Below are 24,119 nucleotides of genomic sequence, written 5' to 3'. Positions count from 1 at the left end.
TACTGAAGCCCAGAAAATGATGACATTACCGTATTTTTTCTGAAGTGCTCTGAAGATCCTTGGAGAACCGCACCTGTCAGACAGCAGGCCAGACTGTACAAGCTGTCACCCAGATTTCAGGTGGCTAAGAACCTTTTGGGCTTGTCCAGATCTTGGTCTGAACCTCAGCTCTATGGGTTTATCAGTCTGGTGTTGGACTAGTTACTTAACATCTTGAAACGACATCTTTCTCCTGGTTACCTCCAAAGTAGACTGCAGATTAAATAAGGATGTTTGTAAAGCACTTTACATGGTACCTGGCACCTAGGCTCAACTCATGGCATGTTCTAGGAAAGCTCAAAAGGAAGAGGACAGATACACGTGGCCTGCTAGTTTGCTGTCCCTGCCACTAAAAATCTCATGCTGTACTGATCGCCACCACGGAAGCAAATATGGAGCAGTCGGATGTTCCAGTATCTTTTTTCACAAGAGCTTTACAGGCACAGAGACTGAAAGCCACCTTCACAATCAGAGACAAATTTCAAAGCTGTGACTTAGTTTTGATTGAGAGGGGAGGGGACCCCATTTCCCTGTCTCTGCCTCTCCTAGTTGGTGGCAGCACGTGAACTCCCGGTAATTCGAAAAGATGGTTCTTCAAGGGCTTTTCAATTCTGGGGAGGTATCTGCCAATGAGGTGATAAATTCTACAAATCAAAAATGCATAATGGAGCTTCGGACCCGGCACAACAACAGAGTTCGGAAATGACAACTCTGTAATCAAATGATCTCTGTCCAACACCCACGCCCAGTGCCCCCGCCTCGTGGAGGCAGATTACAGAGAGGCTTTCCTTGTCACATCTGGAAATGTATTGTTCACTGAAAACCTGACAGTTGCTATTGTGTGAAGTTAGGATCCTCTTATTAAGAAAATGGGCAGTGAACTTGTCAAAAGAATGTGGAGTGAATGCAACAAAAAACTGTGTGTGTGTGTGTGTGTGTACCACTCTTTACCCAGGACACATTTGGGCCATTTCTATAGTATCCATGTTCCTCTCTGGTTCCACATTAAAGGCAAAAAGAACCATAGGAATTACTGAGAAGCCCAACAAGAGACAGTTAATAAATAAGACAACTGGCAAACACAACATCTGTCCTGATCACAGGGATAAATATTAAGACACACTCTCATTAAATCTCCTTTCAAGCACCACGGCAGCTCCTCTTCCAGCCCCTCTTGACAGATAAGGAAAGGGAAGCTCAGAGAAGGTGAGTGATTTGCCCAAAGTCACAGAGCCAGTAGGTGGGGGAGCCCAGATATGAAGCCAGGCAGCCTGCCCTGACCCCAGAGACAGCTCCCACTTCACCAAACCATCCCCCAGAATGGTGGCTATGACTGTGACAAGGGATATTATGCAGCCAGTAAAAGTTACTTTTTAGAGTCTTTAATAGCATAGGAAAGTGTCCACAATGGTACAGTTACATAAGAAAAAAGGGTACAGTTGATTCTTTCCTAAAATTTTCAACACTGAACTTCCATAGAAAGAAATAAGGCTGTGCCCCTATACACAGCAGTGTTATCTCACCAACCACCCGCACACGGTGGGGGTCACTCACACACAGGAGTCAGGTAGCCAGAGTGCTTTAAATTGGTTCCACTAATAATCAAGGCACTCATCTTGCATCTGGAAAATCTAGTTCTGTCTTTTTAAATTATACATTATCACTGGATTTATACTTTTTTCTTTTTTTTTACAAAATTAATTTCATATTGTTCTATTACACGGGCTGAATCTCAAGTCATTCCTACCACAAAGACCACAAGGACAACTAATTAAAATGTCTTGAAAAATAGATCTTTTCAGTAGTTATCGACCTCTGCTGGTCTATCCGCCAATTACAATGGGGTATGTTCCAAACAATAAGAAAAACAGAACCAAATTCTATTATATCCTAACTCTAGCCAACCACGATTGATTATCTTTATCTAGATAATTCAGACAAATCAAACTGCACAGAAACAATAATCAGTATTAAATATTTATATTCTCAGTTCTTAAGGCAATCTCAAAACTGCTAGTCTGATTCAATTATCCCCAGACAGTTCCATTCATATTAACGTTAAACCATCTTCTATTTAAAAAAATATTCTATGGTCAATTTTCAATCAGCCAAGGCTTTCATGTGCAATTTAGCTGAATCTTGGGCTTTCCCATCTAACCTTCTGTAGATGCATCAGATGGAATGCAAACTAATTTTAATATTGTTCAAAGCTAAACATAAAACATTTAACTTAGCAGGGAACATAATTCAGTACGTTCCAACAGCCAAGATAAAAGAGTCTGGCATTATCTGCTAATGGAAATTCTTTCGGAATGGCGAGAGCTTGGAGTAGTCGAGACCTGATTTACATCGATATACACGCTCTAAGGAAAATGACACATATAAACTCAGCATCCGGTTTTTCAGTCATTCACTACAGTTGCAAAGTCAACATGTAGTCTGTGACTGAATCACAATGTAACACTAAGACTCAGTAACCATTCAGTTAATCAGCAAACTGTTGTATCGCTGTTACTCCCACTAAGATCTTTAAATTAGTCTGGTGAATTTTTGCTTGTTTGTTTTGCTTTTCTGTATTCCCCATGGAGAAAGCCACCCACACCAAATAAATAAAGAAATGAGACCGAGACAGATTACAGGAGCGTTCAAGGGACACAGCAAACACCTACCCCACTCAGTTTTTTCTTAATCCTCAATTTACGAGAGTCCCTAACATCGATGTGCTAACTCTCATTCAAGTCCCAATTCCCTTAGACTTTTTCTTTGTAGACACAATTTATTACAACTCTGCGTGATGTCTGCTGTCAGACCCATGGGTTGTAGGGTTGCCCTTTGGTGGATGAGCTGGAATGAAAATCATAATTGGAGAAGTGCAAACTAAAGAAACGGAGGGATTAAGCAATTCACTGGGGACAAAAGCATCCAGGGCAAGTCATGCAGGCTGGGAGGGTTTACCTAGTTCACTGTCCAGCTCCTCGGTATGGATCCCTTCTTCTCCAAAGGAATAGCAGGAATGAGACAGAAAAGAGAGAAAGAAAAATTCAGACACCAGCACCAAGAAAGAAACATCCCTCCAGAAAAACAGCAGCAAACACATCATTTAATTTTGTCCTTACCTGCACTGTGGCTTTTTTCATTGGCTTGGCTAGTCAACGAGAGACCTCAGTGTAAATCACAAAACGCTAAGAGCTGATATTGGCAACATAATTACATGGCTCATTTCCTTGCATGTCAAAGTAGGGTTTGATTGGTTGTAAAGGATGACAAATACCTTGGCGGTTTCACTGTTCTTACGTGGGAAGTCACTTCCTACAGACCTTATTTCGAGCAAAGAAAGCTGTTAGACTTTTCACTACTAGCCCTTTTAATCCTTTAATTATCTTCTGATCAGCGAGGCAATTATCCTCACATTACTTAACTTATAAGTAACACTGCTGCCTGAAAAACGGAAGGTGAGGTCAAATCGAGGATGCAGACTCTAAGGTGAGCTCCATTTCCATGGCATTCAAAAGGAGTTAGAGAAATGAACTACGTCACGATGATGTACATCAGGAAAGTGAGCCCTAAAGGCTGCCCTGGGAGGACTACTGGGAGGCAGAGTTTACTTTGTGGAAGATTTCTAAGTCAAATGGCTCAGAGGTACTAGAATGAAAATGTTCTCAGTAACTTCGGTGAGCAAAACAAGTCGAGACCCTTTCCATTCTTGACCTTTGCTTGCTGTCAGTACATTTTATTATAACTGAGAAGAGAACACAGGACAGCACATAATGAGTCATCTCCTACATGGTCACTCCAGCTACACAGCAGGTGGGAGGTCCACAAACACAGGGATCGAGCCTGTTTCCACTACTGCAACACCTGCTGTAGTGTTTGATACATGACAAGTCTCAAATGCTTCTCAAATGGATGAATGAATGAATGAATGGATTACTGACTTTCATGACCAACCTGGCTCTGCACAGCTTGTAAACTCTTGATTTACAAACTATCCAATTACCAATAATAAGGTTCGACACCAGCTTGTTTCTTAAAAAGGGAATCTGATTTATATAAAATCTTTCATGAAAAAGCCCATTTGGACATGACTTAACAATGTCTTTGGGAGCACTCATGCATTTCCTTAGTAATTCTTTTTGGAGGAGGGAGAGGAGATAATTACATGTATTTATTTATTCATTTATTATTACTTTTTTAATGGAGGTGCTAGGGATTGAACCCAGGACCTTGTGCATGCTAAGCACATGCTCTACCCCTGAGCTATACCCACCGCTCTTCCTCAGTAATTCTTTAATGAGACCTAGTATGTGCCAGTCACCATGCCAGGTGACAGAGACATCAAAATGAGCACAAGCAGGCACGTCTCTATCCTTCTGGACAAGGAGACACAGCCAAAGCTCACATAAATAAAAATTAAATTAAAACTTCGATAAGTTCTCTGGAGTTATGATACGTAATAGAATGATCTAATCATAGCTGGGGGCAAGGTCAAGGAAAGAGTCCCTGAGCTGTACCCTGAAGGATAGGCAAAATTTAATGAAAAGAGTTAAAAGTGAAAAATGATAGAATTTAAGCTCTCTGAGAGCAGGGCTTTTGGTTTATTGTGTTCACTGATACATCTGAAATTTCTAGAATGCACTTGACATAGAAGGCATTCAATAGGAAATATTTGTGGGGTGTTAAGAATATTCTAAGAAGAGAACTGCACATCTAACTGTCCTGGAGCAGGAACGTGATGAGGACTGGTGGGGTGAAGGGCTGAGCATAGGATGGAACAAGAGTCAAACAAGCTGAGGGGCTGAACCATATGGCGCTTGGAGAGGCAAGTTGGGAACTTGGCATTTACTGAGCAGCCCAGAGAGCCATCAACAGGACTTGATGGGGGTAGTCAGTGATGACAAGGTCACATTCTATACGACTGCTCTGAGCACAGTGCAAGACGGAGAGTGGGCTCAAGAGTCCAGATGGAAGGTGAGCATGACCTTCACTAGGATGGAAGAGATGGTGAAGAAAATGGAGAACGGATTCCAGAGACACTTGGGAAGCACACAGAACTCAGCTGGTAGGACATGGGTTAGAAACCGGTGTTAAGGATGTAAAAGGTCAAGGAGAACTCTTAAGAATGCATGAATTTAACTTCAACTGAGAGAGGGAACACTTTCAGAAGACCAGATTTTGGGACGGGATGAAAAATCATTAGTTGGGTTTTAATCAGAATGAGTTTAAAGTTTCTTTGAGACAAACAGTGTTATTAAAGATTAAAATATTGGCCTGGAACTCAAAGGCAAGATTGAAGGCTTCTAACTGAACTACTAGATAACACAGAAATGACAACACACGTGATACACTGAAGATCAAAATTCCAAACTAGTTTCTGGCTTTTGTGAGATAGGAAAAAGAAAATCTAAAATTTTTACAATAAATGTGATGCTATACTGTTACATTCGAAATGAATAAAACCTACAGAGGGTACAAAGAAACACAGGAAAAATACTGTGACCAACAATGTAATTCTTCTTTGTGTATAATGTAAACAACATGTTGTCAAGGCAGCTTTGTGGTGAGTGGCAAGAGAAAAATACAAGTATGGGAACGAATACCTGCCATACTGGAATAATCTGGTTATATATTTATACCACTGGTGTATGCAAGCACACAGACATAATATGGTTTCTACTAGAAAAAGACGACGTGAATTCTAATGGTGAGGGCATAATTACTAAATGAACTGCTTTTGGTATGAATACACACTTGTTCCAAAGGAAATAACATTAAAACCAATGATATGAATTCTAAGAATTAAAAATTAACTAGACTTGGTAACAAAAACGTTCAGTAATTCTACTCAATATTTTTACTCCATTTTTCTCAGTAAAAGCTATTGAAGTCTTCTATTATCTACAAAATTATATTAACAGGCATTTTTTATACATTCCCAGTTTAATTATAATGGATACTGACATTGAAGATCTGATGGTATTAAGAGTGCCCAAAATGGCTTCAAAATTACCATGCATCAAATAAAGATTATTCTGAGAAGTTTTATGGCTAGATGTATTTTATGTTCAGATCTTTGAAAACTGGTCACGAATGTATTATACATTAAATAGAATATGTGAAGACTCAGGATGGCCATTATCCCTTAAGCATGCAAAATAATGTAGCTGCCCATGCCTGGATCATTTCCTCTTCAGGAGTAAGCAACCAAAATAAAACAAGCCTCTCAGTCGTCCCTCCTCAGTCAGAAGGATTTGTATCTCCACCTGAAGTCACTCAGATAAACATGAACACGCAATTCTATGTTCATTTCACGTAACCCGCAAGCCATGTGTAACAGAAGGATCTGAAGTAGGAGGCTATGACAGGATACTGTTTTACTGGCTTACATTTTCAAACAAACCTCCAGTTTATACACACAACAATTCTGCCCTCAAGGATGAATGAATAAAGTTTCACTATCTCATAGTAAAATGTGTATTCAATAATTATACTACTAAAAAAATGTGACAATGAATATATGTATGTTCATGCATAACTGAAAAATTGTGCTCTACACTGGAATTTGACACAACATTGTAAAAGGACTATAACTCAATAAAAAAATGTTTAAAAAATTATACTATTAATTTAAATGCCAGGAATGAATAATAAGCAGCTAAGCAAGCCATTTCCCTTTTAATTTGTCCACGTCAAAAAGCAGTTTTGGTAGAACTTAGCGAAGACTCAAAGGGAACACATTTGTTCTATCTTAATTTTTTTTTTTTCATTTTGTAAAAGTAAATAGAAATTCCAAAGCCTTGAGATAAATGTTTTAATAGTAACTCTTATAGCCAGTTGATTTTTTTGTTTGTTTGTTTTTAATTAACAGGCAGAGTGGGGCTAAGGGTAACACCTCAGTCTCTTCTGTGGAAGAATATGCTTTCAGATATTTAGGACACATACACAAATATTTCTAAACAAAGCGAGATTTGCTTTCTTTATGCTAAAAATGGGGAAATAAAAGGGAACATGGAGAGTTCAAGAAAAGGGCCTGATTTTTTTTCTCTAAGACTATCAGATTATAGGATCAGGGTCCAATAGGTCTAAGTGATCAGAACATCTTTGGTTTCTAAATTCCTAGAGGCTTTCTAGAGTTTTCTCCAAGTTCCTGAAGGCAGAGAGGCTGCACCTTCATCTGAATAGTTCCTGACAGGACTGAAGCCCTGTTTCTAATGGAGAATTTAGCATGCCTTTATGTTTAAACAAATCATTTTTTTAAACTCTTTTATGCATTTCCCTCTTGCTTTTGGAAACCACAGTGCATTTACTAGAAACGGAACTAGCTTTTGAAAGCTCACTGTTAAAACCCGGCTGACCTGGCTACAACTCTTTAAAGTCTGCATGTGTGAACACGCCCCCAGCTCACTTAAACCCAGACCTTCCTAGCCCCTTACCATCATCTTCACATTCTTCCAGAGGCTTCTGCTGCTTGTTCAGGCACCGAGGGTCTAACCAAGATGTTGTTTTTGTGTTATGGCTGAAATCCAGAAACAGAAATAAGAAATATGTTTGAAAAGATTAAAATAGAAAGGAAAAAAGCTCAATGACAGATTTACACAGTCTTGAACATTCAGTCTTCAATCAAAGCAATGATACTTTCCAACAGCAAACCCAGGGCAGAAGAAAGCTCCAGTTTGGAATTATAAAATGCCTTGGGAGGGACCTTAGGCAGGCTTTGTTCTTACCTAAGACATAAACATCCCATATGAAGAGCTTAAAATTTTAAGACCAGTTTTATTTTTGACAAATGAGCTCCCAATCACACCCCTTATCTATGCTATCTACTCTCATTGAGGCTTATTTTAGTCTTTACATTTGGCAAAGACCAAATTCCAATTTATTTTAAGTTTGTCGATGACTTAAATCTTGGGTGCTGGGATTCACAAAGAATTCTGCTATTTGACTCATTATATTACATAAGAACTCCCACGATTGTGTGAAACTATCTCAGTTCACGCCAGTGGCTCGGAGATGCCAAGACATATCATTAATCACAGCATCTTAAATTATGCTTCCGACACAGTTAAGGCAACCCAATGTTACCTTCACAAATAGCACCTAAGCCACGGAGAAGCTTGGAGAAGCTGACGTGCCACCCCACTTCCTTCTGGAGGGTCTAGCCCACCTCCAGACAAAGTGTTTCAACAGACACTGACGGTTGCCCTTCAAACATGGTACAAACATCACGAGTGATCTAATGCAGATCTAGGACAAAGGTCTGCTTGAGCAGAACTATGAGTCCATTCTTTGCAAACTAAATAAGAGAAGCAAAGATCTACAAGTCCAATACTTCAAGCTGCAAACCAGAAGCGAAAAAAAAATTTAAAAAAAAATTTTTAAGTTTAGGTAGTAACCTCAAATTTTTTTGGAAGTCTGAAGTTTAAGTTGTAAATAAGCCGAAAAAAAAGTCTTTTTTTTTTTGTTTTTGATTCAAATCTTATGAATTGTTGGAAAAAACTGAAGCTTAAATGAAAAACAGAATGCGCAAATGTATGCGGACATTATCTCAACTGGGTTAAAAGAAGAAAAAACAAATGAAAGGTACTATCGTTACAACTATCATCATCAAACCTACTTACTTGTCCACCTAAAACTATCATAATCTGTTTTGACATTTACACATAAGGCAAAATGTATTTAATCCTTACAAGAACCCTATGAGAGGAGTATTATTCGTATTAAAATGATTACTCCCCATTTTCCGCATGAGAAAACTGAGGACAAAGACATGAAAAAACCTGCCCAAGGATGCTCTGTTGATACACAGCACAAGTGAAATCAAATTCAGGGAGTTCCACACTAGAACCCACGGTCTGCACTATTCCTACACAGTAAGACTGTAAAAATGGTCACTGGTGGGAGGGAAGATTATGTGTGAATTTTTTATAAAACACTTTTTAATTTTAATATAATTATAGATTCACATGCAGTTATAAGAACGGTCACAGAGAGATCTCACATTCCCCTTTCCCAGACACCACCAGGGGTAACATCTTGAAAACTGCAGTACGTCATAACCACAATACTGAAACCCATACGGTCAACACAACAAAACACTGCCATTATCACAAGGATCTCTCTTGTTGCCCTTTTAAGCCACATCTGGTTCCTTTCTAATCCCTCTCTACAGCACTCATTTTTAATCCGTGGTGACTACTCAACTGTTCACCAAATGTTATAAAATAAAATTACATAAATGTTATAAAAATGTTATATAAATGGGATCATATAGGGTGTAATCTTTGGGGATTTGCATTTTTCATTCAGCATAATTCTCATAGAGATGGGTGCAAATATCAATAATTAATTCTTTTTATTGCTGAGTAGTATTCCATGGCATGAATGTACTACGGTTTAATCACTAAAGGACATCTGGGTTGCTTCCAATTTTTGGTTATTTGTAATACATCTACTATAATCATTTATATACAGACTTCTCTGTGAATATAAATGTTCACTTCTGTAGACAAATGTGCAATTGTTCGGTCATTTGGTAACTGCATGTTTAGTCTAAGAAATTGCCAAACTGTTTTCAAGAATACCACCCAATTTTACTTATCTACCAGCAATGTATGAGTGACTGGGTTTCTCTACATCTTTACCATCATTTAGTGTTATTATTATTATTATTTTTATTTTAGCCATCCTAAAAGGCCATACCTGTGGTATCTTAGTAGTTTTAATTTGCATTTCCTTAAAGGCTAATGATGTTGAACGTTTTTTCATATGCTTATTTGCCACCTGTATATCTTCTTCAGTGAAATGTCTGTTCGTGTCTTTAGTTCATTTTCTAACTGGATTTTTTTTTTTTTTAACTGTTGAGCTTTGCAAATTTTATATATTCTAGATTCCAGTCCATTTTCACATATTGGGTTTACAAATATTTCCTCTCAGTCTATAGTTTGCCTTTTCATTTTCTTACCAGAGTCTTCTGCAAAGCAAAAGTTTTTCATTTTAATGAAGGTGAATTTATCAATTATTCCTTTTAGGATCATGTCTTTGATGCCAAGTCTAAGAACTCCATGCCTATTACTAGACCTCAAAGGTTTTCTAGGGTTTTTTCCCTCTAAAAATTATATTACTTGACATTTAACGCTTGTCTATGATGATCTATTCCAAGTTAATTTTTTTGTCTAAGATGTGAGGTTTAGGTTGAGGTTAATTTATTTGCTTCTGACTATACACTTGCTCCAGCACCGCTTCATTGCATTGAATTACTTTTGCATTCTTGCTTGAAAATCAGTTGGACACATATGTGGGTCTGTTTCAGGCTTTCACTGATCCATGTGTCTATTTCTTCATCAATATATCACACAGCCTTTCTTACTGTGGTTATGGAGTAAGTCTCGATATCGGGTAGACTGATGACTGTGACTTTATTCTTCTTTTTCAAGACTGTTTTACCTATTCTAGTTCCTTTGCCTTTCTATATAAATTTCAGAATAAACTTGTCCCTACCAACAAAATCCTCACTGAGATTTTGACAGGACTTCCATTAAACCTGCACACACATGTAAGAACTGGCATCTTTACTACACCAATTCCCAGTCTTTCAATCCATGAATAGAGTATGTGTCTCCATTTATTTGGAGATTTTTTTCATCACCATTTTGTAGTTTACTGCACACAAAGTCCTGTAAGTGTTTCATTGAATTTATACCTAAGGGAGGTTTTTTTTGGGAAGTAACCATGAATTATATTTTATTTTGAATTTTGTTGTATGTTCATTGTTAGTATATAGATATACAATTGACATTTGTGTACTTATCTTTTATCTTGCTGAACTCATTTATTCTAGAATTTTTTGTACATTTCTTAAGATTTTCTATAAAGATATTTGTGTGTCTTTTTAAACCACTTTTTAAACTGAAGTATAGTTAATTTATATGTATATAAAGTTAGTATAGTTGTGTTAGTTTCAGATGTATGGCTAAGTGATTCAGTTATACATATATATATGTATATATTCTTTTGTCCATTATAGGTTATTACAAGGTCTTGAATATAGTTCCCTGTGCTAGACAGTAGGTCCTTGTTGTTAGTATCTATTTTATATATAGTGGTGTGTGTCTGCTAATCCCAAACTCCTAATTTATCCCTCTCCCCACCACCCTGCTTTCTCCTATGGAAACCAAAAATTTTTTTTCTATGTCTGTGAGTCAATTTCTGTTTTATAAATAAGTTCACTTGTATCATTTTCTTTAGATTTTGCACAGAAATGGTATTATGTGATATTTGTCTTTCTCTGTCTTACTTAAATTTATAATCTCATATATAATAAAGGAACTGTATCTTGAATATATGAAGAATTCTTAAAACTCAAAAAAGAAAACTGCAACCCAATTAAGGAAAAATAAGCAGGGGATTTACTTCTTCTAAGCGGCTGGATCTATTCTTCCTATATTACATCATAATTTATATATACACCACAATTTAGTTGTCTGATTCTTTAGGGAAATTATTAATTTTATGCTTCCTCCAGCTCTCCAGATTCAATGATTAGGATGATCTGTTAATTGCTTTTTTGTATAAAGCGTGTTAAATTGTAAAAGAGAATAATATCAAAAGCACATGATCAATCCTTTCAGATTTAACTTAACATCTGTAGCTGCTAAAGAAAGAAGGGAAATGGGGAGAAGGGGAGAGGTTTAGGTAGAAAAAAAATGGTACTTTACTCTATAAAATAGACTTCTCCATTTTCGGTATAGGCCATCTCCCAGTTTTCAGGTAGAGGACCTAAATTATCCTCTGCAGAAAGAGGTAGGTACTGAGGGAATTTCTGAGAAGGGTCCGTGATGGGAGCAGCGATGATGCTACTATTCACAGGCAGGAGCGTTGTTTCTTGGAGAGTGTGCTCTTCTTGGTCACCAGAATCGGCTGTTTAATCATAGGGAGAGAAAGAGAGAGGAAAAAATTCATTAATCATATCCCAAACTGGGGAGTTCACTACTGTGTGCAGATATATTCTTAAAAACCTTCATCCTTTCCTAATTGCTGGATATCAACTATACTCTGTTTTATTTAAATAAAAGTTCTTTTTTTTCAATTGAAGTACAGTCAGTTACAATATGTCAGTTTCTGGTGTACAGCATAATGTCCCAGTCATGCATATACATACATATATTCTTTTCATACTCTTTTTCATTAAAGGCTATTACAAGATATTGAACATAGTTCCCTGTGCTATACAGAAGAAACGGGTGTTTTAAAATCTATTTTTATATAGAGTGGCTAACATTTGCAAATCTGAAACTCCCAAATTTATCCCTTCCCACCCACTTTCCCCAGTAACCATAAGATTGTTTACTATGTCTGCAAGTTTATTGAAAACATCAAAATGAAGAACCAAATTTATTTTACCAAAAAGAAAAAAGAGAAAAATATGCTCAAATAATGCATTGCTCACAAACTTGGAAATGTCAAAGAAGAAACACACTCATGACTCAAACCCTCAAATCCCTTAAACTAAGAAGGCCATCAAATATCTCTCATTCCTTAGGTATCATTTAGTTTCATGACTCGGAGGACATTTGGGGGAAAGATAAAAGTCCATGCTGAAAACACCAAGAGAGTGGCATTGTTGTCCATTTTGTAAAATTATTTAAAACATTTTTGGTACATGGTGGCATAGATCAAAGACTGAAAAATCAAGCTAAAAAGTCTATAAAAGTTTAGAATATACAGACAGCTCTACCAGGGACTCAGATTCAAGCCTCTTTCAGAAAAATGAGGAGAATATTCCTGTGAAAACCAAGACAGTTATCCCCAGAACAGTATTGTGTGGGTGGACTGATTTGACTTGGGTCTTGAAGGATCTCAGCACACGAGCCTCCCTGCCTTCTTATTAACTAGAAACATCAAGGGGTGATGTCATCAAAGTCTTCACAAGTGGCACTGTTGACATTCTGCTTGAATTTTTATAGAGGCTGATGATATTAAATGTCAATCTCCACGGGGCTTTAAAACATAAAATGAGGGCATGTAGTCATTTTCTGTCTCCCACAGTAATTCTCCTGCAGACATTTGTGATTTACTCAAAGCAGACTGAGGAATAATGAAAGGCTGTTTTCAAATCTTTTTCTGATGAGTAGCTCCCAATGACACACAAGAGAATAAAGGTAATCCAAAAGTTGGATGGGGGACATGTCAAGCCTATTAAACAACCACCTCCACCAAAACTCCAAGGCCACTGAGGACCACTGGCTGTGGTCGTTCCCTGCCCTGCAACTAACCCTTCTTCTTCTGGTACCACCACTCAGATCTCCATTTGGAAATCACTCTCTCCATTCAAGGTCCATGTGGCCCAGGTGGGGACTGACTTAAGCCCACTCCCAGCTCATGCAGTGGGCCCAAGTCATAGTCATATCACTCTTGTCATTATGACTGGATTAGGCACATGATCCAAGGCAAACTAATGAATTTTCAGCATAGAATTGTTTGCTGGGACTATCAAGCAAGAGCCTCTTTTTAGTTTTTAGATAATTTTAATTTGTTAAAAAATTTTGGGGGGTAATTAGGGTTTATTAATTTATACATATATAATGGAGGTACCAGGGACTGAACCCAGGACCTTGTGCATGCTAGGCACGCACTTTACCACTGACTATATCCTCCCCACTAAGAGGTAGCCTCTTGATGCTGAAGTCACTCAGCTGAGAGATTTCCATGTTGGACGTGCCATCTTGACAAATCTTGACAATACTGGCCTGTGAATTAAACCCACACAGAGGAAAGCAGAGATGACACACAGAGAAAGTCATCTAATGCCCCTGAGGAGCTTCTCTGACTTCACGTACCCCTGGCTTCTTCAATTGCTTGATCCCCTAAATCCCCTTCCTGCTTAAACCAATTGAGCTGCTTTTTACAATTTGTATCCACGAGTGTAGATTAATGAGGCAACTGTAAGTTTGAAGGAAAAAAAGAAAATCGGGCCACCACAGAAGAAACATTTTGAAATTACTAATCAATAACAAAACAAATTCAAAACTTGGCAAGAGTAAAAAGATTCACTCTTCATTCTCTACGAGCCAACACATATTTATTTCTGATATATTATTGGCAAGTATACTTGTCAAACTTCAGCGTATATGAGAAACACCTGAAGAATTTGTTAAACTACAGCTATGGCTCCCTACTTCAGAGAACAGATTTGGAATAATTCAAAAATGTGTATGTTTAGGGGACCCAGGCAATGGAGATTCAGGTACAAGAATTACCCTTTGAGGGTAGAGATACAGAGGGTCCTCAAAAAAAAAAAAAAAAAAAAAAAAAAAGAATCACTAGAACCTTCAGCTTCTAGGAAGGGTTTTGCCCAGCTGGCAACATGCCAGGGTATGGTGTAACCTCAGGGTACAATTTCCTATGCCCACTGGTGACAGGCCTGAGATGATGTGTGTCCAGGATGCTGGAGAGGATGCATCCTGTCTGAAGAGAGCAGGGAAGTTGGTGCCAGGCAATGAGCATCCCAGAGAAAAGTGGACTCAGTGTTTCCAGATCTCTGATGTTTCAAGAGAAGGTGGAAATCTTTATTTTTATGCAAAAAGTGCCAATTTTCCAATCTTAATTCCTTTAAAAAATACAGCAGTGTGGGGAAGGAAGGAAGGAAGGACGGACGGATGGACGGACTCTGGAGCCAGACTGCTTAAGTTTGAGTCCTGGCTTTACTGTTTACTAACTTGGGAAACACACTCAACCTCTATGTGCCTTAGTTTCCTTATCTGTAAAATGGGGACAACAGCAGTACCTACCTCATAAGGTTGTGGGGAGGATTACATAGTTTATGTAAAGCACACAGTACAGTTTTTAGCATACAGGAAACATCATCTTCTTCATCAAGGTTGTAATTATTATTTTTTGTCTTCAGGTCAGAGCTGCCCCTCAGGCTGCCAGTTTGTTACAAATAGGCATAAAAAGGATGGATTTGACATCAGACCAGAGATCAAATCAGAGTTTGCCTGTTTCTAGCTGTGTGACTTTGAAACATCTGTCTCATCTGTAAAATGGGCATAACGCACACGCCACAAGAACAGAATGATTCAAGTACATGCCAAGTGTCTGTGAAAGTGCCCGGCACTCATTTGCGCACTCGACAGTGCTCAGGACGGGCACCTGCTACTGGAAACACCAATGGCCAAAGTCAGTGAGCTTTTGAAGGTGACTGTGAGAACATAAGCTCATGTCAAACATCCATTCTGGAGCTTATTTTAAATCACACAGGGTTAGACGGTATATATAGCTCAGTGGTAGAGTGCGTGCCTAATATGCACAAACAAGATCCCGGGTTCAGTCCTCAGTACCTCCATTAAAAAATAAATAAAAATAAAAACCCAATTAAATCACACAGATGTACGTGCATCCCTCACAGTATACACAGTCAGTCAAAACCTCTGAGCTCAATAAACTTGATTTAAAACATAAATAGCACAGTGGATGAAGAGCCACAAAGCTCCTGGAGTCAGACTTTTTGGGGCTGAAATGACGGCGCTGACACTCACTGGCTGTGAGATACTGGACACGCTATTAGACCTCCCCGGCATAGGCATCAGAGCTTAGCAAAGTGCCTGCCACAGCGTACTGGGGATACATTAGCTCTTCGAGTAATATCATTATCTCTTGACATCCCGAAGCAACGTTCTATCATTGCTTACTAATGAAAAAGAAGCAGCGGCAGCCTAATATTCAACGACAAGGGGGGCGGATGGGAAAACAAGTCTAGAAACACAATTCAATGACATTCTTGCTGTCACTTAGAGGTGGTTAATGGGTGACTCAGCTCCTTTTCAGTTGTGGTGGTTTGTTATATATTCTCCAAGTTGTCTATGATGAACAAAAGATTTTTTTTTTACAAACGTTTTAAATTTATTTGTATAAAGAACTGTGTGCTTTTGGCTAACAGTAAGTCTACCTTCATGAAATACACATAAAGAGTGCTCTCTCTCCAGGGTCCCTTTAGGCCCCTAATTTGGGTGTAATATATAGAAGACTGTCCTATTGCTTTGTGCTCAACACTCAGGTTCTACGGTGAGAATCTGGGATGCCTGCTCATGACTCAGCCCCTGCCTCTATCACTGGCTGCAGAAAGGCAGAAGGAGAAGCTACCTCTCCAGGATGCTCCTGGCCTTAAGTTTCTTGCTCTTTGCCGGTAGACAGTCCCAGGTTATGCAGGCATGTGATTTAGGCATTTTTGTGCCCCTTCAAAAGACCGAAGCACAAGTCAGCTGAGATAGTAGCAACAGCTTGTTATGAAAAATCTCCTGGTAAATATCATTTACAATAGCTCCAGAGTATTACTACATTTGATTCTGATGCTCATGCCTTTATCAGTCCAACCAGGAGCCAGGATCTCGTTATGCTACTGCCACTCTCTGCTCTGAGTGGCTGGTGAACTGCGACTTAAAGTGGTTCAGAGTGCAAAACGCTTTGACATCGCTGGTTTGATACATGTATCATAGACCGGGTAGTGTCAATTACTTGAGATAACTGATATGAGTTAGGGTATGACAGGCTGTCAGCTGTCATACCTATAGGTTGATAAGTGAGGAGGCATTTACTTAACATATCCCTTACATACTGAAGATGCCACATCACAAGTATATCTCAAGACCAATTCTCTCTCTGCACATCCTATCAGGTGCCACTTGGCTTTCTTTTTTTTTTGTGCAGAAACTAACAATCAGGCTGACTTTAGCCATGATGACCTGCGCCCAGAAATTTTTCTTTCATGCCATGGATTTCAAGTAGAGCTTTTATGGGGTTAGATTTTCTGAGGTCTGGCTTCTGTAGACATAGATAGATAGTAGCTAGAAATAGGAAAAGTATCAAGACCTACAGTCAACCACCCCTACTCTATTTTTGTGTTGTACCAAGAAATACACTTAATTAATGGAGGACAAATAAAGGTACGAAGTTTCCTGGGGACCATCCAGTTGGCTTGGCAGAACTGTTTCAATGCATGTTACTCCCAAGGTCTTTCTATCTCTGTGCCCACACCTGTATTTTGGGTTATATCATGATTTACTGTTCTTATCTGCTGAAAAACCAAGACATTAAAATATTGGCTATTTTTAAAAAAGAAATGCTGTTTTTCATCATCTGCTTTCATTTCAGTGAGGACTAGTATATGTGGATAAAATATTTTTTGAGGTGGATGAAACTAGCTGCTTTTGATAAATGTATATGTAAAAACTGGTAAATTTCTCCTAGATAGTGCAACTAAAGGTCATCTACTGGCCTAATCCATTCTAATTGAGAAAATGGAAATTCTCATGGAGTTGAATTCTTAAAGCTGGAAGTGGGCACCCAGACATGATTTAATCCTAATCAGTCATTTTATAGATGAGGGAAGTTAGATATTATGTTCATAAGACGGGCTACCAAGGACCAAGCAAGGGCAGCAAAACAGGTCTCCCCCTTCTGTGTCTAATGCTTCTTGCAGAAGGCTTGGGCCACTGTTATGATGATAAGCGCTCAAAAATTATTTTAAATTGTCATCTTGAAAAAGTTTACGCTTCTTAACTCAGCGAATGAGAACGCCTCAGAGAGGCTCTTACAGGCTGTAGAAAGCATTCAACTAATGCAAACTTTTTCCTCAATATTCTATTGGACTTACTATCACAAGGAGGAAAATAGAGTTTAATCTTCCCTTTATTGGGACTGAGTTTAATCAAGTAATGACCAAAGTGTGGTGATGTCAGAAAAGGCCACAGAGAGAGAGGAAGAAAATCTCACGTTCAGCCAATGGGCAACAACTCCAGAGCTGTGACTCAAAGTATGCAAGAAAATATTTAAGGATAGGAAAAACAGAAGACACAAGATGGTCTTCAAAATCACAACATTATAGCCCGGAGTCACTCATGTCTTATGATGATGTTACGTTTTGAGTTACTCTTTAAGGCCAAACTCCCATGTAGTATGAAAAATATTATTGAACAGCTCTGGGTCACTGCACTAACCCAAGGAACGTACATCATGGCCTCTCTGAATGGTGTCTCCTGGGAACATTACCCAGACGCCTTCTCCTTGAAGATTCCTTCATTAAACGCAGCCTACCTAAGCTTGAGTGTAGATAGCCCTGAATATATGTATAAAACTATGATGCAATGAGTAATACATGCTATATAATATAAAATACATATGTACTAAATCATCTTAATGGATATATAATCCATCTTTTCCCTCTGAGGAAATACAGTAAAGTTTGCACAAGTTAATTGAACTCATCATTTATTTCCACTGCATCTCCACTTACAAAGGTATGAGATAAAAGGATGCTGCTAGTCTTCCGAACAGCATCAACTCGTATTAAACTATTAAACAAATTTTCATATTTCTCTAAGCCTTCAGCCATAATTATGGAGCAGTGTCAAGGCCAAGAAATCAACGAACAAAACAGATTCTTACAGGTCTCATTTTGAAAAGAAATAAAGGATGCTGAATACTCTTGATTTCCTACTACAAACATTTCCCTCTTGCCCCTTTAAGACAGCTGGGTGAAGCTCAAATACTCTTGCCGAGAAGCACGATAAAGACCCAAGAAAAGACCATCTCTTCCCCAAGCTTCGCAAGGTCAGAGTCTGAATTTTGGTGACCCCTCCAAATTCCTCTTGAGACTAGAAACCTTCTCTTAACTCTTTGCAAAAGCCTCCCCCAGCCCTTTTCCCCCAAACCTGCTGAGTGGGAATATTGGCTGGTCTTTACCTGTAAAGCTACTGTTCATTTCAGGAACGTCATCCTCTTCCTCATTCTCCGCGTGGACTATGCCAGCATTTTGCATATCATTGTAGGACTTGGTTCGCTTTGGGGTTGACTGCTTGGAGCCAGAATGAAGGCTTTGCAAGGCATCCGTCGTGATCACTTTCCCACTGACTGGCTGGCTAGGAGGTTTGGGTGTCCCATAATAGTTTCCTAGGTGATGGAGAGACACATTTGCATGTTTCAGAAAGAATACTTTGTTTTTTTTCAGGACTGCAAATCCAACTCTTTCAGTACATTAAAAAAAAATTGTGTTTTGTTTTGTTTTTTTACTGGAAAATCAGAACAGACTGTATTTCATTTCTGGAATGAGTTAGAAAAGGTGTTGGTCCTACCCAGCTAGACATGGAGGCCAGGAGGAAAGCTGCATTGTGAGTGCCAAGAACCTACTAGGGCTAAAAACAAAGGGGACTGTGCTGAATGGAAGGGCTTCTCCTCATTACATTTGAATTTCAATTGGTTGCCTTTTTACATCTATGCACCAGCATAATGCGGAATCCAATTTAGAGTGAGCCTCACAGGAAATAAAGAATTCATTACAGTCAGCACCCTTACAGGCCTACAAAGTTGAGGTCACCTTCCCTCAATAAGGGGACACCTCAAGAGGGAACCAGGGCAATAATTTTCAAAAAAAGAGGCGGAACACCACGTGGCGCCTCTTTAACTGAATGGCAGGCCTGACTCACAAGGTCGTGTGGGGTTGGAAGAAACCTTTGCCAAGTTTGAAGAGAAAACTCTGTGTCCACGGTGGCACAGTGGTACCCATCCTGGGTCACTCTTGTAGGAGTTGCCCATTGTCACTTTTAGCCACTTCCCCCCAGAGTTTTGAACAGGTCTGACCCTTGCTAAGTGACTCTGTCCAGTACCTGGACGGGTTTTTACATTTTAATTTTTTATTTTAATATGTGTATGTTTTTAATGTGCAGTAGAAAAATCTAGCTAGCAAGTTATGGTAGTAAAATATAACATTTACTTTTAAAAATTAAGTGATAAAGCAATACTTTCCAAAATTGGTATAAAAAGCAGCTATATAAATATAAAATAAGAAATTCGTTGAGTTAACAATAGCAATGGTAGTGATAAGAGCTTCCTTTTGAAAATACAAGTTAGAAATTAAGTTATTTTAAAGAAAACTTCTAGCAAATAAGAGACACTTTTAAGATAGAGACAAAAATCATGAAGGTGATTCTTTAAACAGCCGAGGTTTGAAAAATACAGCTTATAATCAATAATATTCAGTGACTACATGATATAAAACATCAGCATCAGAATGGCATTGATCTATTCGAATTTCACATCTTTTACAGTAAAGCCAGGAAGATAAATTACATTAAGCCCTTTAACAAATCCTAAGTAACATTTGTAATTCTATGCTTAGTAAAGGAGAATTTGTAAATAATAACAAATCCTGAATACATTGTTGCTTCCCAAGAATCTCACCCCATTGTCTAACCTCCGCAAAGAGTTAGAAAAAATAGTTATTTTACAAGCTCAAAAGCAAAAGGAAACAGTAATATAATACTACTTTGCATGAGATATACAGGTGACAGAGAATTTGCATCCATTAAGCTTTATTTTAATTATTAAAATTTCTTTTTTAGTAATATTTCTTTAAAGTATTTTTTGAATCACCGAATTTATGAATACACACTTTGGGAGTGGTGTAGTAGTGTGTGTCAGCAGGGAAACTCTGAACACACAAAAAGAGCAGGAGACTAATGGGCGCCATGTTTGATTTTGAAGGAAACCAGACAGAACCTGGTAAAGCACATTCTGGTGGCTTGTACTCAACTCAATCATAGCTCTTTCACAGAACGTGGTATTTAAACCTCTTCAAAAAACTTCTTTCATGTTTCCAACTTCAAGATACAGGGATTGAATAGAACCAGCCTGAAGAAAAGGCATCCGCGTTGTGTTTTCAGGGACTAACACAAGCAGAGGGAAGAATGAGCAGATGTACGAACCAAGACTCATCTTGCATTTCTAGGTTACGCCAGAGGATGTCCCCTGCCTTTGCTGAAGCTGAAACTAGGCTGCCGCAGTGCTGAATATTTTCAGGAACTGAAGACTGTTAGTGAGGTTTTAGGTAAATTAAACAGCTGTTGAAAAAGTAATCCTCACCGTGAACCAAAAATAGAGACAAAAGCTATACTGAATTTAATTCTTATTCCTTCTGATCACTATTGCATCAAAACATCCTGTACATTTTTGAGTCAGAGATTAAAGTAAGACCAATGTCTATAAATAAGAATCTTTCATTGAGAGATATGAGTAAAAGACGGGACTCTCTTATCGTATTTTTATAATTGTAATTTTACAATCATTATCGCTCATTTTCAGTGCCATTAAACCAAGGCAACATTCATGAAACTACTGTCATTTAAAAATCAACTAAAATTTAGATATCCTCAGTTTACAACAAAAATAAATGTTTGGAAAAGAAGAATTCTACCTAAATTTGACAGATTTGTGTGGATTTTCCTCAGCTGTCAAGTTCCGGGTCTTCCTTAAGTTAACAAATGATGAGCAGATTTCTCAACACAATTACAAACTCCCCAGCACAACCCACTTATTCACAGTTGTTTCCTGTTTCTGGAAATTAGTTTAAGATTGATTGGAGACAGATAAAGTACGTATTATTAGGTCGAACCATACTCAGTTGCTGCTGTAGAAAACAAACTGTCGAATATCAACAATTTCACTTGGCTTAATTTAATGCGCAGGCGTTGGTAGTACTCAGCTCACAGCACTGACAAAGACCTTGGAAGAGGCAGCCTAGGGTTTAAAATCTAAGCTTCACCACTAACTGGTTATATAACCCTAGACAAGTCATTTAACTTTTTTTTTTTTTTAAAGTCATCATCCTGTTCTGTAAAATTGGGAATTCTAAGAATGCCTGGTATCTACCTAGATTGCCCATTATGAGGCTACAGTGAGACGGTCCACTTAATGCCTGCAGCCCACAGGAAGGGCTGCCACTGTACCATGCTTGATAAACATGTTTCTAATCTTTAAAATGAGGCTTCTTACACCTTACTGGGAGGATTAATAAAACAGTGTGTCTGAAGTGCTTGCTACATGGTAACCGAGTACCGTTCTTTTACTAACGTAAATAAACAAGCGAGCAAACCCGCCAGTGATCGAATAATCTTGGGCAAGTTATTTACACTCAGTCTAACACTTCCTCTGTGAACTGGGAATGGCAGCTCCAGCCCTAATGACCTCACAGGATTATCCAAAGATCAAATGATGTAACTTCCTTGAAGGTTCCCTGTAAACCATAAGTTGTTATAAACAGGAGATGTTATAATTATTCAAACTTCTCCAACATTTCTAATTTCCCATACGCCTACAGTCTTTACAGGAAAGCTTCTATCTAGTAGTTTTCTAACGGGAGAGGGTTCAACTTTCCTTCACAGATTTTTTTTTTTAGCATGTTAAATAAAGTGAATTAGCGACCAACATTTAAAAATGGAGTATTTCTGATTAAAATATGGATAAATGGAGAAGAGCTGCTTCCCAAACTGTAAGGTCTGGCTCCTTGGATTTGTCTCTTACAGGCAATGTTGGTGACAAGTATGTGACCAAAGGCAATTCACTGGGAATGCACTCACTAAATTAAGGATTTCTGCAGCGAAGTTTTGGCTCCTATGCTTGGTCTGTGCCAGCCCTTACCAGACGAACACCCTGAACCCAGTCCAGAAGAGAGCCCTTAATGCTGTTGAAATACCAAGGTCTGGGCAGATCAAGGGGCGTGGACACAGGACGGATGGAAGAAAACCTAGAATTTCAAAAAACCCTCGGTAGTTCAGACTGGACTTTGAGTGAACTGATTTGGGGTGAATCTGGTTTTGGCCCCTGAGCTCTTGGCTGAGGGGGTAACGCCGTGATTCCACGTTGTCTTTCCATACAACCAAGGACAAGATGGGACCGGCATGCCCCCGTTGGCCACAGTTCCCACCAGCACTGCTTCCATGTGCCCTATTCGCTGTCTCAACTGTACCTGCCTGGGCCCCCGGGCATTTAAATTCACAGCTCCTTCCCTTTGAGAAACTCTCCACCTTATCAACAGTTTCCACAACTGTCACCATCAGGCCAAGCCATGGCAGAAAGACAGACTTCACAGAGAGTACGCCCAAGAGACTCCCTGTGAAGAATGAACAGTTCACTTAATGGTATTAAATACAAATCATCTGAAGCATTATAAATGAATAAAAGATTAATTGGGGTTATCGCTTGGCAGGCTGCACAGTTTCTAAGAGACACCAGCCTGACCATCCCACGGCCTCCATGTGAGCCAACACACATGTCCAGAGGTGGCCGGGCTCCCTCCCAAGTGTGTGTCCCCTGCTGCTATTTTCAGAACTGGCCCCACAATAAAACTCAGCAGGAATGGTGGCCGGGGAGGGAAGAGGGGGTGGGGAAGACGTAAGAGGAAGCCACCGCTGGTTTTAATTAACAGGCACCCTCTTCGGCCACAGCCAAGCCAGAGAAAATATTTTCTGACATGCATTGAAAAATTAATGGGGACTGCAAATCAATTTTTAGAGCTTGATAAAATATTTAAGGAGGACCGTAACCCTGAGTTTTAAGCCAGAATGAATCAAATCTTTGCGGTCTCTCACTTTGTACAGATTTAGCATTCATTCATTCATTCATTCCTTACCGAGAACCTGTGGTGAAAATGGGACTAAAGACTAAAACATGATCCTCACAAGTACTCTGCATGGTAGACATCACTGTTCTTATACTTTGTGCAAATAACAGTTACATTAGATGGAGACTGGGATTTAGTAGGTCAAGGCGGGGTCAAACACTGAGGCCCTTTGTCCCCTAGTCCCATGTTTTTTTAAAATAATTTTAAATGGGGGAGAGGAATGTGGAAAGGATGCCTTGTCTGTCCTCTTCCTACAGAACAAGCTTTTGAAGATAAGCTGCAGAACAGGATGACAGTGACCACCAACAGCGGGGAATCTAGAGCATATGTTATCAGCGGGGCAACGCTGCTCCCAAGGGGCAAAAATAGGGTTTGGTTTGGGGGAAAGGCTGTGTGCATTGAAAACGCCGACTCCCACTCTGGGTACAGCACATACAGCCGGTACCTAAGGACACAGGCATCCGGTGCATCTTTTTCTGCCTCGGCCTCCAGGGCGTGCATGTTCGACCCTTGTGGGCTCTGCAGGCACTTTAGTTGTTCCCTTGCTCTTGCTGCTCTAATCCCACCAGTGCTTCCCAGGCCCCACCTGCAACCTGTGCCCTGCTCAGCTCACAGCTCCTGCATCCACTGCTCCCTC

The 24,119-nt window shown here is 39.1% G+C and overlaps 1 protein-coding gene across 17 annotated transcripts in view; it reads right to left on the bottom strand.

Annotated features, from left to right (window-relative positions):
* The window catches only part of MAGI1 (membrane associated guanylate kinase, WW and PDZ domain containing 1), a 578,678-nt gene that overhangs the window by 85,318 nt on the left and 469,241 nt on the right, over window positions 1-24,119 (bottom strand). For 8 of the 17 annotated variants that reach the window (XM_031470689.2, XM_031470691.2, XM_010987364.3 and 5 more), the window contains exons 4-7: window positions 18,772-18,978; window positions 11,751-11,952; window positions 7,470-7,552; window positions 2,995-3,033 (exon numbers count right to left, since the gene is read on the bottom strand). In XM_031470689.2, the coding sequence (XP_031326549.1) occupies window positions 2,995-3,033; window positions 7,470-7,552; window positions 11,751-11,952; window positions 18,772-18,978 (531 nt within the window). The remainder of the gene's footprint in view (window positions 1-2,994; window positions 3,034-7,469; window positions 7,553-11,750; window positions 11,953-18,771; window positions 18,979-24,119) is intronic. The other 9 variants (XM_031470690.2, XM_064496330.1, XM_064496337.1 and 6 more) reach the window with 2 other exon arrangements.

Source organism: Camelus dromedarius, chromosome 17 (assembly GCF_036321535.1).
Source record: "Camelus dromedarius isolate mCamDro1 chromosome 17, mCamDro1.pat, whole genome shotgun sequence".
NCBI lineage: Eukaryota > Metazoa > Chordata > Mammalia > Artiodactyla > Camelidae > Camelus > Camelus dromedarius.
This window is presented reverse-complemented; position numbering and strand designations above follow the sequence as displayed.